Here is a 25,034-nt window from a genome sequence, read left to right on the forward strand (position 1 = left end):
ATGTAGCCCCCCTGAAACCTTGATATGACCCACCTATAGCGTTCCTGTTGCATTTACAGAATGTGTAATTGGACATGTGTTCGTAAATTATGTGCAGTGTAATTTGATGGATACATTAAATGTCTCAATCAAGAATTACCTCATTGTTTAAGATCATGGTTCGTAAATAAATCCATGTGTTTTCATAAGATGTGTAAATGTATTGGATGTATTAGACATCAAGTGTCATTTATCGTATGTTCTTGGTTATTCTGCCAAGAAAACATTATGGCGGTGCTAAAGTATGCCCGGACCGAGCCCACTAACCCCAAAGATGTTTCACTGAATATCTATCGCATTAATATTCAGAAATTATGCTGTAATATATTAATATTTATAATATATTATTAGTTCAAAATTTCAGGATTATAGAATCCAAAGAAACACCAACAGAATTTTCGTCTGTCATTAATTGTTAATGAGAACTAGAGAAAAATCAATATACTAGTAGAAAACACCCAAACCCATCAATTTTTACAGAACGACATTACAAAAAGCAATTCAGATAGACTCTTCTTTGGTATTCATTCTACTCTATTACAACAATCTAACTGAAACAACGAATGACAGTGCTTGCTTGGTGTAAGAAACAGTAAAATAACAATATTAAAAAAACTTAACTGAAAACAAAAAGAAAAATTAATAGGGTTTGAGAATTTTGTTGACGGTGCTTACATTTGGGGTGTTTGTCTTCGCCTGCCTGACCTGGCTTGTCCTAGGTAGGTTCGTGGGCCTTACCTGAACCTGCTTGCTAACCATTGAGCCTGCAGGTTGTGTTGTAGCTGATGGTGGAGGTGGGGGCTGTATTTGAGGTCGTGGTGGCTGCATCAGGGATGAAAATTCAGCGCCTGAGGCATTTGGCGTTGTCGATTGGGATGATACTAGTGGTTGAGCCGATGGTGGATACTAAAGTGTTTAAGAAATATTATTGATGTTTTGAACAATTTATCTATATATATTTTTACTTTGTTATTTGAAGAATAAAATTATGATTCAAGATGATTGAATTATTTTTTTATGTTGAAATCTAGCTTTAGAAAAAAGTTTAGAGAGAAATTTCACAAGACCTATCCTGTCGAGAATTTGATCAATTTCAACAACGATCTGTCATGTCTGTGAATTAATTCATATGTAATTTTCTTATTCGTCACATCTTACTACTCTAATCACAGATCTAAGGGAATGAGAAATATTATTTCCATAACAATCAATTGACTTTCCTCAGCAAAATAAAAATTCACAGAATTTCATTTTTGTTGCACATTATGAATTCGATTTCCTCTCAATTAAATTTCATTCATTTTTATTTGAAACGAGTTTTAATTAATAAGATTGAAGACACAAAATAGTCAAATTTTAAAAAAAATTATATCGAAGTCAATATGATTTGGGAATTACTTTCAATGGTTCATTTTCTAAAAAAAAATAGAAATGGAAAAAACATTGGGAAGTGTTGAACTGAGAGAAAATGTTTCTCAACTTGAAATCATCATTTTTCTTATTTCCTGACCTTCAACCTCTCTTTTTCAAACAAACTGGACCACCTTGAGCACTTCTGGAAATCAAATTCATGATTCAAAAGAATTTTATGTCATGACAAAATATTATTTTCGTTCAAACAAATTTTTTTCATAATAGAATACAGGCCTAATTCGATCAAACTTTTGCCAAACACTATTACATCTAAGCATTCGTCAGCTTTGATGTTTGAATGAAAAAAAAAATCAGTGGTTGAAAAATCAGATCTGAAATATCGGACTGAATCGAAATCCATTCCAAATATTGCACAGTACAGAATCCCATTCCTCTCCATAATTCATTCAACTTCAATTTTTAAACACAAAAACGTTAACGTGATGAAGGGAGAAATGGTAAAACTTTCTAAACTCTCATAACACTGAAAATTTGAAAGATAATCTCAGTAATGATTACCTCGGTGATGATTTGGTACTACTACGAGAAATCACTAAGACGTTCGTTCTTGTACATCTCATCAACAATAAAAAATCTCTTGATATATTCTCCAAAGTCTTCCATTCATCTCACAACCGTTTGCCAATAAAAATTACATTCAATCTCAAGCCCACTTTACTTTACAAATCTGTTTTGATAAAATATTTGAGAATCCAAGCAACAGATCGAAATTTTCACGGCTACATATTTTGTACCTCTCAATGTTTTCTACAAAAAAGGTCGGTATGAGGATTTCCTCATTTCCACCAAAATTCGCAATTGAAGTTTACGATGTATTACCCCCTTTCCGCTAATTTTCAAGATTTGTTTTTAGATTTCTGACAAATATAACGTTTTTGCGTTTCTTCTGAAGTTTCTTAAATTTTCGCAAAATTTAAAAAGAATCCATGAAATGCTTACAAAATAATGACATTTTCTGAGTCATTAGAGATGTCCAAGTATCTTTTACAGTTTGGTACAGACCGCACTATAGATTTAACCATTTTCCATCATCAAATGCGTCAATAAAATTGCGTGAGAAAAATTTGAAAAAATCATGAATATTCAACGTCATTCCAATTACATTTTGCACAGAATTATCATTTTTTTAACATCGGCTTTTATAAATAAATAATTGAAATTGCCCCCAAGAGAGAACTTCCTATTTTTTTTCAGATTTTTAAAATGTTTTCTAACGGTTCAATATCGAGATTCAAATTCAGACCTGTAAAGTTTAAATAATAAAATCAGTGTAAAATGTCCGGAAACTTAGGGCCAAATGGGACTCAAATGAAAGCTCTGTCGTTCGACTACAAATGTAGAAAAGCATTTCATTGGTGAAAAAATAGCCCAAGTACTTGGATATCCATATATAATGATAAGCATGGAAATTGGCTGAAAGAGTACTATAAGCTTTCGTAATTAGAGGTAATTGAATTGAAATTTTTTTTTCAATATTTTCAATCCAGTCCATGTGTCCGAAAAATAAGAATTAATATGGGAAAAGTTATTGTTTATTGAACTTATCCCCACAGAAGCATAAAATTATCAAATCGAAAAGAGACTGTCCAGTGAATTCTATTTAACGGCGCCGAGTTACATTTTCGTTTTGATTAAAAAATTCATAGTATCCTCCCCACAGGTTAATCTATCTCGGTTTAACATTGATTGAATTATTAATAAGATAATAAAAATTACCATAGGATATTGCGGCGATGGACTTTTAGCGCCTCCATGCCTAATTGGACTACTGCCTAGATGATGTTTTGGAAAATACTCGTTGATTTTTTTATCCAATGCTGGTACAGAACGTGCACCTTTAGAACTAACTGGACCACCAGAACCACCGCCACCACCGTCATCAACTTTGCGTTTTCTCTTCCTCTCTCCCGTGCTTCGTGGTACCTTTTCAGGTGTGTTTGGATCCACCTCCTTGTCGCTGTGCGACGAGCCTGAAACAACAAAGAAAAATAATTAACCAAAACATTCCATGATTTCTTCTAGTTTCAGAATTTCGCAGAATATTCTGCAAATGTCTCGAGTAGGAGAAAGTTAAGAAAAGTTTGTCAGGAGATCTTTCCTGCCAGAGGATTTTACGAACTACGAAAATATCTCTTGACACTCTCGTAATCGATATGCAATTTTGATCTTCTTTCCTTACTCTGTGACAAATAATTTTGGAAATATCTCAGCATTTAGGAGGTTCGGGGCAAAAGTCGAAGGGCTTTTCTTTACTCTATAAAATCCCTGTAAATTAAATCTATTGACATTATTTTTCTCTAAACCTAGGGCAAACAGGCCGGTTAAGGGAATTACTGGACGGTTAAGGGAAATTTGAGTTTCGTGGTAGGGTCTAAAATAAAAGAATCACCTAAATGGGAATATGATGGCTTCCACACCTTCAAGAATTTTTCAGTTAGCAGAAAAAAATGATTTGAAGTGAAAAAAAAAAAAAGAATAATTAAATTAAGAAATAGTTGAATGCAACCGAAACCCCTAATTTCTGGACGACTGTTCCATATTTTTATTTTTTTATTAAACGTCGATCAATAGAAAAAATGATTGATCACATGATTATAGAGGAGTAATATTATTGAAAAATGAAATAATCAGTACAATTTTCATTTTATTATTTACTGAATGTTCAATGGAAGTAGAAATTGTCCAGAAACTAACCCCCTTCCAAACCTGTTTACCCTACTATTGGTCAATCAAATTCACCTCTATCATTTCTTCTTGGTCACTTACCAGTACTCATATTCGAGTCTTGACTATGAACCGACTGACCAGAGTTCACGGTTGATTGGGGTGCCATCTGAATTTGTGAACCAGCAGACATCTGAATAAAAAGAACCAAATTTACACAATGATTAATAATTTCCAAAATGTAAAGCTGTAGTGTTATATTGAAATGATAGACCGTTATGGCGAATCATTTTAGGAAACTATTGTAAAAAATCGATTCTCCAGCTGAAATAATGATTTGCAAAGAAAATCCTCTCAATAAATCATTATCCGTTTTATCATTCCTTGGACGAATTTCTCTTGAATTTTCATTGTTGAAATAATTTGTTCAATATTGAATTACGGCCGTAAAACATTCAGAAACACTAACCTGTCCTTCACAATTGTTCAAACGCAAGTAAAAATGAAGAATTGAATAATTTCCACAAAAAAAAAGATCGACTTTAATATTTTAACTGTACTCGAACACGAAAAAATATAATCCAGACCTTTTCCCCATATTTCTTTATATTTTTCATGTTCTTACGTGGCTTCAGACAGTTAATTCTGATTGACGAAAAGGATTCAACAAGACACACCACACGATTAACCCGATGACAACTCCAATAAACTCGCAAATTTATTTTCTTAGGTAACTACAAATTTATGAATAATCTCAGGTACTTCTGTGGATCAATGTGACTCACTTGGGCCCTCGCTCTGCCTAAATCCAGCGGAATAACCCCACGGGGTCCCATGAGCCACCCAGAAACCACCAAAGTCCTCATAATCCAATGAAAATCCAGAAAGGATTAATGAAAATTCACTTCCATCACTTTTTCTCATTTCTCCCGATCGAATTTCCATGATTTCCATCAGTTTATTTTTTTTCACCTTCAATTGAGTTGAGAGACACTTGAAAATGTTACATTATTAATTATTTTGAATGGGAAATTTGAGGTTACACTTTTCCATTCGAAGGATTTGCTCATGTAACTATGGAGGTTTTTATTTCTCAAGGGTAATAAATAAATTCTGGTGTACCAGTCTGACGTTGAGATCGTCATCCAGGTGCCGGCGTCCTCGTCACAGTAGACCGGCACACATCACTCACTAATTTCACCTCCAGGTTGATAACTTTAAAGGTAATGTATTCATTCAATTTTAAGGATTCCGATACTTTTTCGGGGGGTTTTCGGACTAAAATTCAATGGTGGAAGTGCAAAAATGCTTGACCAATGTATGTGTTACATGGAGGTATTTGTGAACCCTTGAGAAAGATGGTGGCAACGACGAAGATGGAGTCAGGTGAGGGGAGAAGAGAAGGTGGTATCATGGAGGGGGTACGAACCGAGTCAACATGTTAAATTCGCACGAAATTTGAAATTTGTTTTCACTCGACAAAATAAAATTGCTCACAATATTGATCTGTCATTTTTGGATTTGTCTGAACTATTTCAATTGTTGAATTTTTTTCAGGGGAAATGAATTTTTAGAGGGGAAATAGTGGGGTCAAAGAGCATCGACCGATTTGCGAATTAAAATTTTTTATTTAAAGGCCGAAGGGAGGAGGGTGAACAATGCCAGAGATTTTTCTATTTAATCTTGACTTGTTTGTTAGGCTCGGATCACAAACACCACAAAATGGTGGAGGACTAAAGGTGGTGGGGAGAGGAATGGTAGAGATTTCGTGGGTTTTGATTGGCGATTTGAAATGGTAAATAGTTGAGATATCGGAGGTATCAACACGAATTTGGAACCATTTTTTCGATGAAATAATTTACAATAGATATCCTTTAAAAACGTCCTATTTGACCGTGTATTTTTGATTGGTTTTTACTCGCGTAAATCAATCAGGGAAATAGTTTTTTTCACGAATGAAGTTGAGTCTTGCGCGGAAATACGACGACAGAAGTTGAAGTCGTGGCTAGCAGGTATCACTTCCGTAAATCTAATGGAAAAATGGATGAAAAAATATGCAGAATTGAGAAAAATGGGGCAGAATTCAATTTTTGAGTTGAACTAATATATTTTTTGTTGTTTTTTTTCTTTAAGATTGCAATGAATTCGAAAAATTAAGAGGAGAAATGTGGACAGTGCATAAATATCATACGGCACTGGTAGTACGTTTTACCGTGTCGTCGGGGACACCCCGACGAGCTCTTGATACAGAACAACCGACGTGAAAACCTGAAAACGCGCGGTGGTATTAGCGTGAAGCACGAGAGTGCGCCTTTGAGTCACTTGGTGGGGATCCCGGTAGGTTCTACTGTACTCACGCCGGCACCATTCAGGGAGTCGAGATTTTGCTCTCAGTAAGTAATGTTCTCTCTCTCTCTCTCTCTCTCTCTCTCTCTCTCTCTCTCTCTCTTTTTTTTTTTTTCTACAAAAACACTTGTTAATTTCTATTTCACTTCACAAGTATTTCTAACTTCTGATGACGAATATGAAAGTTTCATTTTTTTTGCAATGTCACTTTATTTTGCAAATCAAGAAAAAATGGAAAAAGAAAGTTGAAAAATGTTGCCGCTTGTAATTTTAAGAAACGAATTTGAGCCAGTGAAAATTCTCCAAAGTTTAATTCAACATTTCTCTTCATTCCGCGAATTAACAGAAAGAAATTCTCCCCAACGACTTCAAGTGAAAATTTCGTCATTTCGTAAAATCTCAGTGTTTCAATTAGTGAAAAGCTCAGAAAAAAAGAAATTGAGTTTTTTTTTATTCATGTGTCAACAATCGTTGGAATTATCTCAAGTGTTGAAATAAATGAAAATAAACATAAAATTCCAATGAAAAACCAAAAAGAAGAATTGCCCGGTTTATTTAATTGGTATGACAGTTGAGAGACGGTAGTCTAGACCTTGCCAATGCCACTAGGTGCAACGTTCTCTCGACAATCCCATCCGTAACTCCCTTGAACCAGTCGACCACCTCCCCCGTCGGCTTCCTACCTCGTACACGTCACATGACGCCACAGTATTCCCCCACCAGTATCGCTTGCCGTTTTTTGTGTAAAAAAAATAGTGAAGGAAAAAATAATGGAGAGCCACTACCCGAAGGGAAAAGCCGAGATATGAGTGGAGGTGGGATTTGGTGTGTGTGGTGTCAGTGGCTGGTGGTACTGGCGCGTCGCTCTCGTCGTGCCAATAGGTCGCACACTCATTAGCCCAGTCGCGCGCGCGATTTACCCCCACTCTCTCGAGTATACCGGCTACGCCGATCAGCTGGCCGTAAAAGATAGTAACACTGGTTGTAGACAAGAGATTGAGAACTGTCTGCGTCATCATTTTTTTTCTTTCCTTTCATAGATAATGGACATTATTTCAGTAGAATGTCATGTTAAGGATAGTGTTATCCAAAATCGCAAGTATTCAAAAAAAAAAATTGATTTTTTTTCAACTGAGAGATGAAGTTATTCCCTTTCTTGATGCGTGATGATTTTCTTGATGAAAATTTCAATCCATCAACCCACGTTTATATTATTTATAAATGGAGTGGACAAAATGCACCAAACGCATGCGCTAACATGGGCTTATATGGGATAGAATCTTTCAAATATTTCCTCTTTTTGCGCGGGTACCCTAAATTTTATTCTGGCCATTCGATTCAGTATAGTTTTGCACATTACCGTCTATTTTTATTTTTAAAGTCTTATAGTAGGTGAATTATAAATTTCAACATAAATCCCACAAGAGCCCGTGTATAAGGAAGAATTTGTTTATTTATTTCTGAGAAGACTAATGCAATTAATTTTTTTTCAACATCAAAGAAGTTAGTTTCATATGTTCTGCTATCAGCCAAAAAAAATATAGAATTTTCCTTGAACATGAAACAATAAGATTGCTGAAAATGGCAAAACATACGTAACAGAAAACAAAATTTTTGGGGCGGAAAATTAGCACGTGTGAAATTTCGCAAAGTAGATGAGAAATTTTCATCCTTAAGCGTGTTCAATCAAAAACGGAAGCTTAAATTTTTTTTTTTTTTTTTTTTCAAATCTGAGGGTTATCGCTTTCATGGTGATGAACATTTCAATCAACCCGAGTTGATTATTCAGGTCTAAAATATCTGGCTCAAAGTTTTAAATATCGGCATTATTTACCTTGGTACCCCAGATTTTTCCTTGGCCATTGGATTCGAAATATTTTTTCATATTAACCTCTATTTTTATTTTCCGAGTCTTCCAGTTGGTGAATTATCGATTGAAAATAAATCCTAGAAAAATCTGTCTGAAGGACGGCGGGTTAGTTTATTTTATTAGACCGAAGCTACCGCAATTAATTCCTCTCAATCATCAACAATGTCCGTTTCATATGTTCTCGGGCTGTCTGAAAAATTATAGAACTTTCCGCAACCATGGAAAAAAATCGATTTTCGGATTTCGGAAAAGAATATCTCAGAAATTAGTGAAAATATATGAAATTTTTCACAAGGAAGAGAAGTGGATATTTGGTTTGTGTTTTTGGAGTGATTTAAAACCTAATAGCCAAACGTAATGACATAAGAATAAGTTCGAAAATCTCGGACGCATTGTTCCGTAAATATCTCTGAATCTAGGAGATCTTCACTGCAATTCATAACATTTCTCGCAAGACAGGTCTTTTGGCCTTGATAAATTTCTCCTCCTCTTCCTTTCGGAAATATTTTCACAATGATAAATCACATTATCAAATATAATAAGCATATATGATGATAATGATGACAATCATTGACTAATAGAAAACTCAATTTTCCACTTTTACAGAAGATGCTTCATGGGTTATTTGGAAAATAGTATAGTCCATAAAGTGACAAATATGATTTTTGACAAATAATCACGAACGGATGTTCACTGAGAAAAAAAATGCTTTTGCCAACTATATTGACTAACTACAAGAAAATTTACACATGTCGTATGCAAATGTTTATATGGGGTATTCCATGTGAACTCACCCAGGTCAAAACCCTCACCATCGCCAATCATATTGACGATTTTTCCTGTGGTTCTATATGGAAAAATATGACCTCTCAAATTTTTTCAGATTTTTTGAGGCATCCTGTGGGCAGCCATGTTTTTTTGCAAGTTTTATCTTCAAATGCCTGTAACTTCCGTAAAAATCAACCGATTTGAGTTTTTTTTTTTACAAAATGTGCGTCGTCGAACACACTTTCCATATAAAAATATGCCAATTTTTTTTGATTCGTTCTTCCATCGATTTCCTCAGAAAAACCTCAAAAAACTTCAAACAACGAGTTGTTTTCAAAGTTAGACCCTTTTTATATTTTTCAAAAAATTTCAGTGAATATATTGGACAAAAATAAAATTTTTCACCAAAGGTCAAAGTGGGATCTCTACTAGAACACACCACTCGGAAAGATTTATTGTTAACGAATTTTTAAAAAATCATCAAATTGTCCCAGATTCGAATATAATGCAGTGATTCTTCAGGCGGTAAATTCAAATAATGGTTCTGCGTTCAAATACGAAAAGAATTTTGAAATTTTTGAAATTTTTCATCCCGGATTCATATATTCCAATTGGAAATGACGGCCACGAAATGGGAAGCCCACTTTGGCCTTTGGTGAAAAATTTTGTTTTGGTTCAATATATTCACTGAAATTTTTTGAAAAATACAAAAAGGGTCCAACTTTGAAAACGACTCGTTTTTTGAAGTTTTTGAGGTCTTTCTGAGGAAATCGATGGAAGAACGAATTGAAAAAAATTGGCATATTTTTATATGGAAAGTGTGTTCGAAGACGCACATTTTGTAAAAAAAAAGCTCAAATCGGTTGATTTTTACGGAAGTTACAGGCATTTGAAGATAAAACTTGCAAAAAAACATGGCTGTCTACAGGATGCCTCAAAAAATCTAAAATAATTTAAGAAGTCATATTTTTCCATATACAACCACAGGAAAAATCGGCAATATGATTGGCGATGATGAGGGTTTTGACCTGGGTGAATTCACATGGAATACCCCATATACATTCACTTGTGGCAAGTAAATATACTTGGTAACAGCAATTTTTTTTCTCAGTGTTAAGAACGGGAGAAAAACAGTCAAAATGAAAAAAAAATGGATCGAATTGCTGTTTTCAACAAAAATGATATCGTTCCTAATTAGCAATAACGGAGAATCTGCACAGAGAAAAAAAAATCATGAAATTGATCAATTCATCATGGTTAAATTTAGCCTTCGAAGAATCATAAATTCAACCATCATATCGAATTATTTTTATGGAAAAAATTCTAGAAATGATCCGTATTATTCATATTTTCATCCATTTTTTTCTTGAATCTGGAATTCTTTCGATAAATTACATGTCTCTTTTTTCTGGATTCTAGAAACTTCGATTCTAAACTTGCATTTTTTGAAATACTTTCCTTTCTAAGAAAAATTCGCGTGAGTTGTGCCAAAAGGTCGTATAAACACTTTCCCAGGGGATATAAAATCTCCACGTTTCAGATGATTCGGAGTCATCTGAGCCTAACTTTTTGAGACATTTTTTTTGCTCTGTCTAGAGTAAATTCGAAGATTGTCCAAATTTGGACCAAAAACGTATAATCACTTCCTGAGAAGGTAAAAAATCTCAAAGTTTCAGATGAGTCTGACTCATTTTTATGTAACTTTTTGAGACAATTTTTTTTGGTTTACTCAGAGATAATTGAGAATTTTTTTACGAAACTAAAAGGACGTATTCCCGTTTTTTGGGGGATTAATAAATATTCATGCTTAGATGATTCTGAATTTTTTTGAGACCATTTTTTGAGTGAATCTGGAATGAATGATTAACACAAAATTGTACTGTGAGTGATTTCGCCAGTAATTGGTCAGGTTGCGTTCCTTGAAAATTTTAACTTTCTAGAGACTTTTCCGATGGTTTGTTCTACTATCAAAAGAGCTTTGAAAAACCATTATCGTCGGAAAAGTCAATTTCTTTGATTTTCGACTTTTTATCGTCTTTTTGTTGAAATTCTGGGTGTCAGAAGTAATGATGAGACATTTTTGAGTCTTCAATATGTATCATTGGTGAGAATTGCCCGTTCTTTCGATTAAGCATGGTTTAAAGTTGATCACAGCACCAGAAAATGTTCTGAAATTGCGAAGAAAGTTAAAAATTCCACGTTGTATCACCTTTCCCCATCTGGATTGCAGATTTTTTTTTTTTGTGGGACTGACTTTTTGTTTCGGAAAGTATCCAAAAATCAAAGTGGGACTCCACTATTCTATCTAAACATCTTACTGCCTTGTTTTTTCCTTCTTTTTGATTTTTTTTCATTAATTAAAAATGTTTTTTGTTTTCCATCGAAAACTTTTTTTTTGCGAAGAAATTTAAAAAAGGAAATTTTCTTGGAAAAGTATGTATACGATCACTGGGCTGGAATTTTTGAAAAGTCTCCTAATTATTTTTAAGCCGACCAAAAACTATGTTCCGAAAAATTAGGCTCAAATACCCAGACATATCTGAAACGTGAAAATTTATTATTCCCTAGGAAAGCGTTTATACGGTTTTTTTATCCGTATTTAAAAAAAAAGAAAAATTCCCCATAAAAAAATTAAAACAAATTGTCTCGAAAAATTGGGCTCAGATGACTCAGAATCATCAAAAACGTGGAGATTTCATATTCCCTGGGGAAGTGTTCATGCGACCTTTTGGCCCAAATTTTCAGTGAAAAAAATTACGCATAAAAAAATTTAAGAAAATGGTCTCATAAAATTAGTCTCAAATGACTCAGAATCATCCAAAACGTGGAGATTTCGTATTCTCTTGGAAAGTATTTATATGACCTTCTGGCACAAATTTTCAAAAAATTCAAAAAATTACACGTAAAAAAATGAAAAAATTGGTCTCGTAAAATTGAGTTCAGAAAACGGGAAGATTTCGTATTCCATGGGAAAGTGTTTATACGACTTTTTGGTCTGAATTTTCAAAATTTTTCAAATTCCTTGTAAAAAAATTAAAAATTTGGTTTCGAAAAAATAGGCTCAGATGACTCAGAATCATCTGAAATGTGGAGATTTCATATCCCCTGGGAAAGTGTTTATACGACCTTTTGGCACAAATTTTCGGGAAAACCAAAAAAAAATGTTGATACGACCTTTTAGCACAACTCACGCGAATTGTCCACTTGAGGGGATAGTGAATTTCATTTATTTATTTTCTGAAATTAATTTTTTTTTCTAGATTTTAGCCGGATGCAAGTTCTAAACTGTAGATTCTAGAATCTAGACTAGAAAAAAAAATCTTGAATTTACATTTTTTTTTCTCTGTGTTAAAATGAATAATTTCGCCTTTTTTTTAAAGATGAACTGTACTAATTCATTGAATTGTTGATGAAAACCGATGGATATTCTACTCATGAAAGTTACACATCCTCCCCTTTGAAACAAATCTCGAGTGAGTTCAATAGTTGCATTTATAATTTACAATGGAAAACTAATTGAAAACATCTCTACAAGTACACTATGAAATTTTTCGTAAGAAAACCATGAAACAGTATGCTTGAGTAAGCACCTGTTTTTTATTGTCCAAGAACATCAAAACTGTTCTTCTACTAGTCATAAAAAAGACTATCTCAACATCCACAATTGTCATTTTTCATAAAATTCATATTTTCTGTTTTCACAATTATTCAATTATCGATAACGGATAAATGCGACAGTTTAAGTTGTTATCAACACTTGTTGGAACTCATGAAAAAACTATACATGAAAACATCAACGCACGGAAACAATAAAAAAAATAGCAACAATAAATTTATAAATGAAAACGAAAATACAAGTATTCAACAGTCCATTTAGTCAATTATTGACGATAAATAATATAATGATAATATATACCATATTTTCCTAACTTTACTCAATAAATAATAAAGAAAAGTCGACAGGTGGAGCTCACGTTCTTTCCAACAATTTTCTAGTTTATGCATCAAAGCGTTCGGCGGCGCCACTCAGATACTTGAACGAAACGAAAACCCCCGATAGTTATCCATTATGCATCACAACTACTACCATTTCTTTTCTTGGATTACAACGCAACTATCGAGTTGCTTTCGAGACATTGAGTCAGTCTTCTCTCCCCATAAATGAAACTCTTGAGATTGGTCTAAAAATATAAAATTAATTTTCATCTTGTTCTCATACATTGAGAGCTTGGGGCGACGGTGGGTTCAATCGTTTTGTGATTATACTAACTACACGATCACTGATGAAAATCCGAGTAATTTTCGAATAAATTTGATGACTATATAAATGGGAACTTGGAAAAAGTCGCAAACAACACTAATTTATTTCTTAGTCACTATTGGACAATAAATGAGTGTTGTTTATCACCTTCTCCAACGTCTGATTAGCGACAATTCATATTGAAAAATATCGACTCACGTTAAATGCAGCAATCAAGTAGTAAATAATGAAAATCAAATGCATCACATTTTGCCAGATTTTAGAAAGACATGGTCATTTTTTTTTTCAACCAAAATTTCATTAGCTATTCTTGATCCACTCATTCACTGAAAAAAAAAATACTTTTGTCATGGAATCATTTTCTTGGCAGGAGAATGTATTTTTCAGAAGCTATTTTTCGAGGCCAGTCATACCTAGGTGACTCAAATATTACTAATCTCCAAATATTACAATCATGTTGAATTAGGAGATGATTATGCTAGATGTAGTTTTGAATGAACATCCTTCATTATTTTTAATTTTTTCAAATTTCAGATTTTTTTATGCAAAATAATTTGAAATAATTCAAAATGTTAATAATTGTTAATGGACTCCATTCAAGCCCATATATAGCAAAATCATCCCCCAATTCAAAAAAATTGTAATATTTAGATATGGACGTGGACCATCTGGGAATGACTGGCCTGGAAAAAAACGCTCCTAAAAAATAAATTCTTCACCCGAGAAAATGATTCCTTGACATAAGTATTTTTTTCTCAATGTTTTCGAGATATTCAATGACAGATCAAACTAACTAATCATTTTCAATTTGATATGTTGAATTCCTTCGTTACGCAATTACATAGAAATATTTTACAAATTTTTCAGAAACTAGTACCTTCAGAAATATATATCAGGGAAACTATTTCATGGTTCACAAAATTTGCTACAAAAAGTCTCCCTGTGATGTCTCCAGAATATTTTATGTTAAATTATTTCGAGATATCAGATTATCATCGCCATAATTAATTAATGTTCCTTCTTTATAGCCAATGGGTGGTAAGAATCACAGTTACTGGTTCGTAACAACAAATTTTTTTTATTCCAACACATGATGGAACCCAATAATTTCTTCGATAAATTTTATATTGACGTAATTCTTCCCGTATTTTCTCCGACCCTTTCTACAATAATTAATATTTTCTATTAGATTAAGAATCATCCAAGTAATTTTTGAGAAAACGGAAAAGGCTAAAAGAATAAGGCAAATAATGGGCAATAATCATTCTATCCGGATTTTTACTCGATGAAAAACTAATGTTGATTCAACACGCTGTTTATTTTTGCTGAAATATGATTGGCATACATTTAAATGTGTCAACAAAGAATGAAAAATCAGAGTGATTTCGGCGCATCTTGATTTTTAATTAATCTAGAACGTGAAAAACCATAATGCATCTGGAAAAAAACATGTTTTATATGAGTTCTTGAAGTTTCCCCGGAATATTCAATTTCCAATGATATTGCGACTATTGGATTATGCCATGCCAACAATGGCTTCCTTCAGAGATGAGAATTTTGTGCTCTCGTGTGGCTACACCTGATTCCCCCACCTCCTTTTCCACATTCGTCGCGTCGCCCATTATCCTACGTGCGTTGCTGCTCTTTCCGCTCTCATTCTACTTGTCTTCGGGACAAACACGAACCACGAACGCAGCAGCAGAGAGCGGGGATTTTCATTCAACTCCAAGCAGAAACGTCCCTAACCGTGGGTGAGAATCCCCTAGGGGAAATTTTTCCTAATATGGATCATAAAAGACCAATCGCAAATTTGAATTTTGTGTGGAGGCAGAGAGAGATGAGAAAAACTGTTTCTCATTGAAATTCACCGATTCACGCAGCAATAATCAAAAACGTAGAGGTGTTAATAAATTTCTTCCTGTGAATTTTCCATTCGTTAATTAACGAAGATTAACGCAGTAGAGGTAGTGGAATAGTTTACGATTGTTGGGATGACTCGTTTTCATTCCTGAGTGATTTTAATAATAAATTGTGTAAGGAAAAATGCGCAAAAGCGCTTTTTGTCACATAGAATGCTGGCTGCAAATGAGATCTTTGATTGATTTCTCTCGGAATTATTCTCCACCAGAATAGACAGCTACTCAATAATTAAAAGAGTAAAGTCGTCTTGTGGAATAATAGTAGAGTAGTTGCGAGTTGTTTTAAAATTTGGCTCCAACTGATATTAACACACTGCAAAAAAAAATTATTTATGTCAAGCGAATGCTCAAAATTTCCACATAAAATCTAGATTAAAATTTTTTTCAAACAAAATTGTTTGCACAAATAAATTTAATTGTAATAAATTTAATTACAATAGTATATTTCTAACCCTAAAAAAACAAAAACAAATGTGTTTATAAAAAAACTGCGCTTTTGAAAAATACAACGAAATGAAAAAGAAAGCGAAGTCAGGAATGTCGAATGAATCAACAAAGTGCGCAATCAGATTCCTACAAGAAAAATATAGTTTCAAATCGAATAAGGGTAAAAAAATTATCTATGAAATAAAAAATTAGTAGACGGAGAGAAATATTCAATAAAAATTACGTATCTTTTTCGTAATTCCGGAGCGAGATGTGGTTGTATAAAATTTTATGGAACTGTCACAGAATTGTTCCAGAGCGTTGGATAATTTTTATCTGAATTTCCTGTGAAAAATTACGATACCGTCACTTAAATTTTCTGAGTCGATTCCGTAATGGGCAAGCGAATTATGAGTTCCGTAATTTTTACTAAATTTCTTTGCATTTTCCAAAAATTTCTACTTCCCAGTGAGAACGAAGTAAAACTTTTGGTGTAGTTTCTTAAAAAAAAAAATATTTGTTTTTTTTTTAGAGAGATTTAGTTTTTTTTTTAAAGCAGCAGGGAGTCGTTTTTATATCCTATAAATTTTTTCAATCTTCAATTCAACTCATCTATTATTCACATGATAGAACATCTTTCCAATTAACAATCGAAGCAAAACAAACAGTTCTACTGTAGATTGATCATTTCCTCTGACTTTTAATTATTTATTCCAGAATTTCCGACTTAATTTGTCACTTCCATTCCATCTGTCTTTGATTTTCTATGGGGAGTGTATTCTTTAGAGATTAATTGATTTCCTTTCATAAACAGCTGAACAAAATATCTACTTGATAGAAATTTTTATAAAAATATATGTTGCTGTTTTTTTTTCCGAAAGGTCTTACTAATTTTTTCAAACAAACAGCGGTGGCTGTATGGTTGGAGCGCGGGGTTGACACGCGGACAACTCGGGTTCAATTCCTAGTGGGGGGCCCAACATGTTTTTTCAACGCTCTAATTCTTACCGTTTCATTGTCCGGTCGGGAGTCTCGCAAGGGACGACTGTACCTAGTCAAGGTTTTTCCCTCATGTGAGGTTTTTCTTTGGCCCTCGGCGAAGGCGGTGCAGGGGACTGGGGGGTGGGAACGGAACAAATCGTAAAAACCTGAGAGGGTATACGAAAGCACAAAAGAAAAGTTTTTACCACAATCGATTTTGTCCCATACTAGTTTTTTCAGAATAATTATAAAATTATTTTCCTAACCTAATTTACACCTTTTTCCCACGAAATTTACAACATTCTCTGACATTCACGAATTAGTTATTTTCATCACAAGGTCCACAAAGTAAGTATTTTCTCACGAAAATTAAGTTTTCGTGAGAAGACCCGGTAAACCGCGATTCTAACCTCGCTTCGCTCGGTTTGATCGCGGTTTACGGGCCTTCTGACGAAAAATTGCATTCATCACACGGTCCAAAAGTATTTTCTGACGAATGTGATTATAGGCATCGCCTTCGGCTCGGCCTACAAAGCCACATTCGTCAGAAAATACTTTGTGGACCTTGTGATGAAAATAACTATTTTGATCACACAATTTTTGACATTAGCAATTCTCCGATTCCGAACATAAACTATAACCTCACAAACTTTATCACCCAAACATAGATATGATGAGAAAAATTCGAATTTTCAGTGAAAGAAAGAAAAACACGAAATTGATTTTTCGTTTTACTCTAATAAGCGATTTCAAATCAGAAAAAATTGCAGGCGGCTGTACCTTCGATACAGCTGTAATTGTACGTGGATACGTCCATGGTCTTTCCTTCTTTCTCGAATTTCCTAGGAACTCCTTGCATTCCCTCGATTTTCCTAGAAACTCCTTGAATTTCCTCCGGATTTCTAGAAATTCCTTGAATTTTTCCGAAATTTCAAGAAACTTCTCGAATTACCTTGAAATGTGTAGAATTTTCTAGAATTCTGATAGATGGCGCTGCACATAAGGATCGTTTCCCAAAATGACCCCCCATATTGAAACCGCAGACATATCCACGTCAAAACAACGTTTCCCGTAGGTCCCTACAAAAACACCACAATCCACATTTGAATCCACTGGTGGCAACACTTCAACATCGAATGCGTGGCTCAGTTGGATCAGCACTGCCAACGTTGTACCAAAAAACTGACACTTTATCATGTGAATCACGAGAAAGTGTATATCCACGAGTTGCTATGCGTGCATCTTGTTCATTGTTAACCCAAGTAACACTACAGTTCCACCACTGAAAAGCTGATGAACGATATATATAGTGTAACTAAGGACAGTTTTTCGATTTGTCTTTCCATTCTCATAATATTAAATGGGGATTCTTTAGAAGCAGTGGAGGGGGAAGCTCCGTCATACACTCGGCCAAAATAAGTTCTGTCCCATCTGAAGGTGGTTCCGTCGTATAAGCCCAATGGGGGAACTAACTTCAGGTGGAACCGAAGTTATTTGGTTGAGTGTACCGCCGTTTACTAAAGTTCTAAAACAAAATATATAAGATGCAAGTTCAGATCGTTTCAGAACTTTAGGAAATAATTGTGCAATGGTCAAAATAAGTTCGTGAACATCGTGAAGTTGCATCCCATATAAAATTACATATAGGTTACAACTTCACATTCTTTACGAACTTCTTTTGACGATTGTCTACAGATACGCAGTGCGCTCAGCCTGATGTTTTGTACAGTCGGAGTCCAAATCTTTCCTTGGCCGATACGCTACCGCGTATTTTGATCTAGGAAGGTGAAATGACCGACTCATACAAACATACACGTAAGCACGTAGTAAAGATTCTTCATTTTACCTCCAGTGGTTTTTTTTATTTATGACCTCCAGTAGTTAGAACGCCATTTTTCTTCATGGCACAAACGTAAAATCAAAGCTCCACTTCACAGGATGGAACCGTTGGTTTCGCGTCTGAAGTTGAGACAATTCAGTTTTTCCATCACCCCAAAATTCATCAATGAAGTGAGTAGGGAGTGGCATAAAAGTTCAACTTTGGCTATCATGTTTGGGTAATTATGCAATTGGAATCGCATTTATCTGAATAATAAGGGAATTGTCAGAAAATATAAAAATACATTCTCCAGGAGAATCACTTCCAATTCAAAGAGGTTTCTTGAAATTTTGTGCCAATATCACACGTTAACGGACGGATTGCACAATTCACAAATACGTAATTATCCCCTACGGAATGCCAGATGAGAGTACATGCTTTTGCCAGATGAAAGCTTCATTTTGTGAGATTTTGAAATGCGTATAACTTTCCGAAAAATGGGTAACTTGTATTATTCTGTGAAAAAGTATTATGCCAGTCACAATTGTTACAGGACATTTTGCAGCGTTGAATAAAATATGATGAACTTCTGTACATGACAAGCTTCTTTCTGTAAAAATTCAATGTTTCCCGTGTCAAAGGAATGAATTAACGACGAAGAATCGTTCATTTCCTGGGCAATAGAATTTCTCGTGACTTTAGTTTTTGCTAATCGGAAAAATATCAACCTCTGATAATATCTTATGCCCGTACAACTTCTTGCTATCCCTCGTCTGAGAATTGCTATTAGAGATGCAAAATGACTGTCATTTTTGAGATCGCGTCATATGAGCAAAAAATGACGATCATTTAACGTACAAATTTTTCATCTACAAATCATGGTCACAAATAATTGGTACGCAAATTGTTGTGAAAACATCTATATGAGGTGTTCCATGCCAAATGAGTAAACGACTACCCTCATCCGTTTGAAAATTGATGGCGATTTTTTCTACGATCGGGGGGCTTGAAAAACTATCTCTTAAATTTTTTCAGATTTTTTCGACAGACCAGTTCGGAGATATGATTTTTTGAAATTTTATCCGTTTTTTTTCATTAACTCGAATTCTACTTATCCGATTTAACTTTATTAGGGGTAAAAATTTGCCATTTTTCATCACCTGTAAGAATATTCTTAGCAAAGATTTTTTTTTAATTTCTAAATACTCAAAATAACGAATTTTCAAAAAAAAGTTGAAAAAGTTGAATTTTGCAAATTATGTCACGATTGATTTTTTTCATATTTTTTCCATTAATTCTTATAATCAAACCGAGTATCTTGAGCCGTCATACATGTTGGGTTCCGTCCGAGATCTATTTTATTTTAAATTTTTTCCCTTCAAAATTCCGCAAATTTGGTGAAAACATCCCAAAACGACTTTGATTATGTATCGAAAAAATATGTAATATATAGGTATACATTTAAATTGACTGCATACTGTTTATAATCAAGGTCAATCAACGCGCTTTTGGGGTATTTCGAGCGAATTCGCGGAGTTTCGAAAAGAAAAAATTAAAAATAAAATAGATCCGGAACGAAACCCAACATGTATGACGGCTCAAATACTCGATTTTATTATAAGAATTACTGAATTTTTTTTTTTAATCAATCGTGACGTAATCAGCAAAATTCACCTTTTTCAACTTTTTTTTTCGAAAATTTGTTATTTTGAGCATTTAGAGATTGGAAACAAATTTTTACTAAAATTATTCTTATAGGTGGTGAAAAATTGAAAATTTTAACCCTTAATAAATCGGAGTCGAACGAATAGAACTCGAGTTATTGAATAAAAACGGATAAAATTTTAAAAAATCATATCTCCGAACTGGGCTCCGAAAAAATCTGAGAGATAGTTTTTCAAGCCCCCTAATCGTAGAAAAAATCGCACATCAATTTCCAAGAGGGTGAGGGTCATCCGTTCACTCATTTGGCATGAAAAACCTCATGTATGTAGATGCATAATGACGGGTATAACTAATTTCTACACAAAGAGAATATAAACTTAAAAAATACAACGTGAACATAGTTATCGAGGACCATACCAAAACAACTTTAAAATTTGATTGATCTTAACCGAATTTTTACTCGTACCAAATCAAATTTTACTTTTATTCTACCACTTTGTGCTATACCGGCTCGCAATTTTTACTATGTTCCCATAGTAAAAATTCATGTTATATTTTGCCGTGTAATTTGCAACAGCCAAGAAATAACAAAAATAGTTTCATCTATATAGAGATGAAAAATGACCGTGATTTTTATTTCAAAATGCACTCGAGACTAATACAAAATGAATTAAAATAAAAATTGATTTACAAAAAACGATTGTTTTATTTTTTTGGAAAATTGGAACGGTCATAGAAGGAAGGGGGGAAATTGTGATAACTGTCATAAACGCCTCGTCATTTGATGGGTCATGTGACGTATTTACACCTCAAAGACGAGGATAACTTGTTTATGACAAGAATGTGATTTTTGAAAGCAACTCTAGTTGGATCAATTTATTCAATACCATTAAGTGTCAAATCCAAAATATTTTAATGTAAAAACCACTTGATTTGGTTCGCGAAGTTGTTCCCTTCTTGCTGTGAACAAATTGGCCCCTCATCTTTCGGACGAGTACAAAATCTCTTGACAAAATTTGAAATATTTTCTTCTTGTCAATTTTCAAGCCATGAGTTTCTTATTATAAGTAAAGACGTACTTCTCAAAAAAACTTTTTCGTGTCACGGGATCTGAAAATTAATATACACATCTCGCCATGGAAGACATATCATCCTCCCCCACATGCTTGCCATCCTCGCCTTCGGCTCGGAAGGCAATCTTGCACGTGGGGGACGGTGATCTGTTTTCCAAGGCTCGGGCATGTAATGTACTATTTTTCTCAATGTAGTTGCTATTGCATACTTCGAAAACAGGAATTTGGAAATCCTTACGGAAAAATTTTGTCCTGAGCTGTTGCGATGGGATTTTTTCACTCGTGCGATTGACCAGTTTTCCGCGTCATCTTTTACACCAACTCCACACGAGTGAAAAACCTCATCGCAACAATTCGGGTGAATGCTAATAAAATGGAAAAAACTATTGATATTACGTAATAAATTTTGCCCAACAAGAATTTTATACCCAGGACAATTTTCTGTACCTCTACACAGAGAAAACCGTTTAGGAGATCCAAACATGGTTCTAAAATTCCAGTTCTTATCTCATAATTTGGAAACGATTTTTCATTGTTGGAGAAAATAATAACAGGCAATTCAGGGAAATTCTGCTTTGAATTTTAAAAATACAACCCCTTTTGCTTCAATAATTTCGGAAATATAGCTGAAATTTAAATTACGATGTTTCGTGTAAAAAGCCAAAATGATGAAAAAAACGGGAAATTCGTAAAAGAAATATTCCAATATGCTGCATCATTGGGAATTTTTTTGTAATTTTGTTTATTCTCGGCACTCAAGAAAAAAAATAATGAAATTTGAGTAATTTATAAGCCCTCCAGCTATATTACTCGAGATTCCCTCACTTTTCATATCTCCCAGAAAAATAATGAATTATTGAATGAAAACTCATGGCTTATAACTCAAATCTTGCTAGAAAGTACATAGACCTTTTCATTCTGGAAATCTAGGGGAAATATTTATTCCGTACGTCAAACTAAAAAATCTCCGGAAAAATGATGAAATATTTTGATATTTACATTTAAGATGATGGATCTTTGAGCCTTCAAAAATGAGGATTTATATTTGAATTCGGTCTAAGTATCCGAAACTCCTAGGGGGAATTAATATGGGAAAACAGTGTCTGAAAATCTAGTGACTATCAGAATGAAAAGGTCTATTTCGTGAGAAGACTCGGTAAACCGCGATTCTAACCTCGCTGCGCTCAGTTTGATCACGGTTTACGGGCCTTCTGACGAAAAATTGCATTCATCACACGGTCCAAAAGTATTTTCAGACGAATGTGATTATAGGCCTCGCCTTCGGCTCGGCCTACAAAGCCACATTCGTCAGAAAAAACTTTGTGGACCTTGTGATGAAAATAACTATTGCTGGAGCATCATGGAAGAGATGTAGGTTAGATCATGGAACTGAGAGAGAGAAAACACTCCGCAGGTTCGCCAACTCAATATAACCATAGGAGTGATTCGTGCGACATTGGGTGCGTTTCGGAATCAACTACCGTAGCTGCAGTAAAGCAAAATTAGATAGGGTTGCAGTACTGCTACTGCTACTACGTCGATTGCGAAACGCGCCCATTGACATGTCTCTGATACATTTTAATATCGCTTCAATAATTAGAAAACATCCAATAATAATATTTTGGCGCTCGTAACTGATGGAGAAAAATAGATCAATCTGACAAAAAATAATAATATTCAAGTAATGTTCAAATGCACACTGAAATATTTACTTGAAAATTGAAAATTTTTGGCGTTCAAGAATGGAATTGGTGCTCGAGAACAATGAGACCCCTTCCGTTGCGCTCCGCGGAGAAATACAGATGACACATCTTCTTTTAAGAACAAATTTGCAGAATGACTCAAAAAATACTGGAGCAAAACCACCGTTTTTTAAGAATTGGGGTAGGATTCCCCAATCTCTTCAAGACCACCAGTTGTAACTTTCGATTTTATAAATTTTCTCAAACATGAAAAATTGTTCTCAAGACAAAATCTTGTTCTTGATCTCTGAAACTTCTTTTACACGGAGAGAAATATTCAATAAAAATTACGTATCTTTTCCATAATTCCGGAGCGAAATGTGGTTGTAGGAAAGTTTACGGAACTGTCACGAAATTCTTCCAGAGCGTTCCATAATTTTTACTTGAATCTCCTGTGAAAAATTACGATACCGTGACTTAAATTTTCTGAGTCGATTCCGTAATCGGTGAGCGAACTGTGAGTTCCGTAATTTTTACTGCACATTTCTCTCCGTATATAGCACACGAAATTCAGGGAATACCTTCAAATATCTAAATTACTGTATAATACAGCCGAGAAAATTTCCTGAGTTGTTGGAATCAACGGGGCACTTCCGGAAAATATCAGAGAGCAAAATTTTTCCAATACTACACGACGATGAATAAAAATATCAGTATGATGTTTACTCAAGTAAATAAAAATCACATGATCAGGTTCTTTATCCAAAGCTGACGACACATTCAGTTACTTCTTATCAATGCGTTTGCACAACGACGTTGGACAGTCATAACTTGACATAGCAAGTTTTCCAATACAAGCGATAGAAGAATTGAACTCAATATGAGTTTAATGGGAAAAAAATTACATAAGTCTTTGTAATTTTTGCTGACTATTGCCCTATTTCGTGAATACGCAATGCTATGAGAACCAATCGGAAATTTTTTTTTTTGTAGAAGACTTTACGGAGCTCAAAATGTTTGCAACATTTTGTCAGAATTTTATGCGATACCGGGATATTTCCTTAAATATGAAGAATTTGATATTGAAGCCATTGACTCTAGAACCTCTACAAATCATCGCATAAAAAATTGGAGATATGACTCTCTTCTTCTGCCCTAATCACGCCTCCAATGAAATCTTCTGGTATTTAAATCTTGAACCACATATTTCCAGAATAATTACCTGCTAAGCAGAAAAATTGTAGCCAACTTTCAATGAAAAAGAGACTCAGTAATTCAAAGAATCCATACACAATTGGAAGATTTGTGAAAAATATGTCTTCTCTTTAAATCCGCCCCCTCCCCCCCCGCACCGGGGTCAATCGAAAAAGTGTTGAAAAAAGAATTGTTGACCTTCAGCAACCGAACTACATATAATAACATAGCATGACATCATTTAATGACTCGCCCCGTTTACTTTGTGAATTTCTCTCGGTTCGAACAGCAGTTTTTCACGGTGAATATTTTTGGATACCTGAGATAGTTGGCCCTGGCCCGTTGCGCTGGAGGAAGAGTTACGTTGATCACGGGAGGGTGGGGCATTGTCGCGCCTCGTCCAGTCTATTCCCGGGGTAGTCGGTTGGCCGCACTTAACCGCGCTCGGTATCGACGACTGCGCGCTGTCGACGGCATTTTTATTTGGACCGTTGTTACGACCACCCTAAAATTCAAAAAATAATTTTTAACATTTATCAACTGGCAATGAGTGAGTGAGCTGAAAAGAATTATGAATATTTTCTGAATTTCCATGGGATCAGAGAAGAGCCCTTTCGACATCAGTCACTTGAGGATAACCAAGTATTTTTTACAGTTTGGTACAGACCACACTATAGATTCAACCATTTTCTATCATTAAATTTGTCAATTAAATTGCGTGAGAAAAATTTGAAAAAAAAATCATAAATATCCAGCGCCATTTAAATGACATATTGTACAGAATTATTAGTTTTTTAAACATTCGTTATTTATAAATAAATACGGAAACCTAATTTTTTTAGGCATGAAATCGATTACTAGTAAAATTCTGAATATGAATAAATTTGATTTTT

General features: G+C 34.3%; 1 protein-coding gene across 3 annotated transcripts in view; it reads right to left on the minus strand.

The window, feature by feature from the left end:
- The window catches only part of LOC107046462 (serine/threonine-protein kinase tousled-like 2), a gene marked incomplete at its 5' end in the record, with an annotated part of 32,945 nt that extends 8,299 nt beyond the window's left edge, over positions 1–24,646 (minus strand). The window contains 5 exon segments of one of the 3 annotated variants that reach the window (XM_015269078.2): positions 778–945; positions 1,550–1,594; positions 3,190–3,443; positions 4,240–4,330; positions 24,461–24,646. In XM_015269078.2, the coding sequence (XP_015124564.1) occupies positions 778–945; positions 1,550–1,594; positions 3,190–3,443; positions 4,240–4,330; positions 24,461–24,646 (744 nt within the window). 3 annotated transcript variants of the gene reach the window in all.
- Positions 24,647–25,034: the final 388 nt, after the last annotated feature.

This window comes from Diachasma alloeum, unplaced genomic scaffold (assembly GCF_001412515.2).
Source record: "Diachasma alloeum isolate Michigan unplaced genomic scaffold, Dall2.0 Dall_scaffold_01408, whole genome shotgun sequence".
NCBI classification, from domain to species: domain Eukaryota; kingdom Metazoa; phylum Arthropoda; class Insecta; order Hymenoptera; family Braconidae; genus Diachasma; species Diachasma alloeum.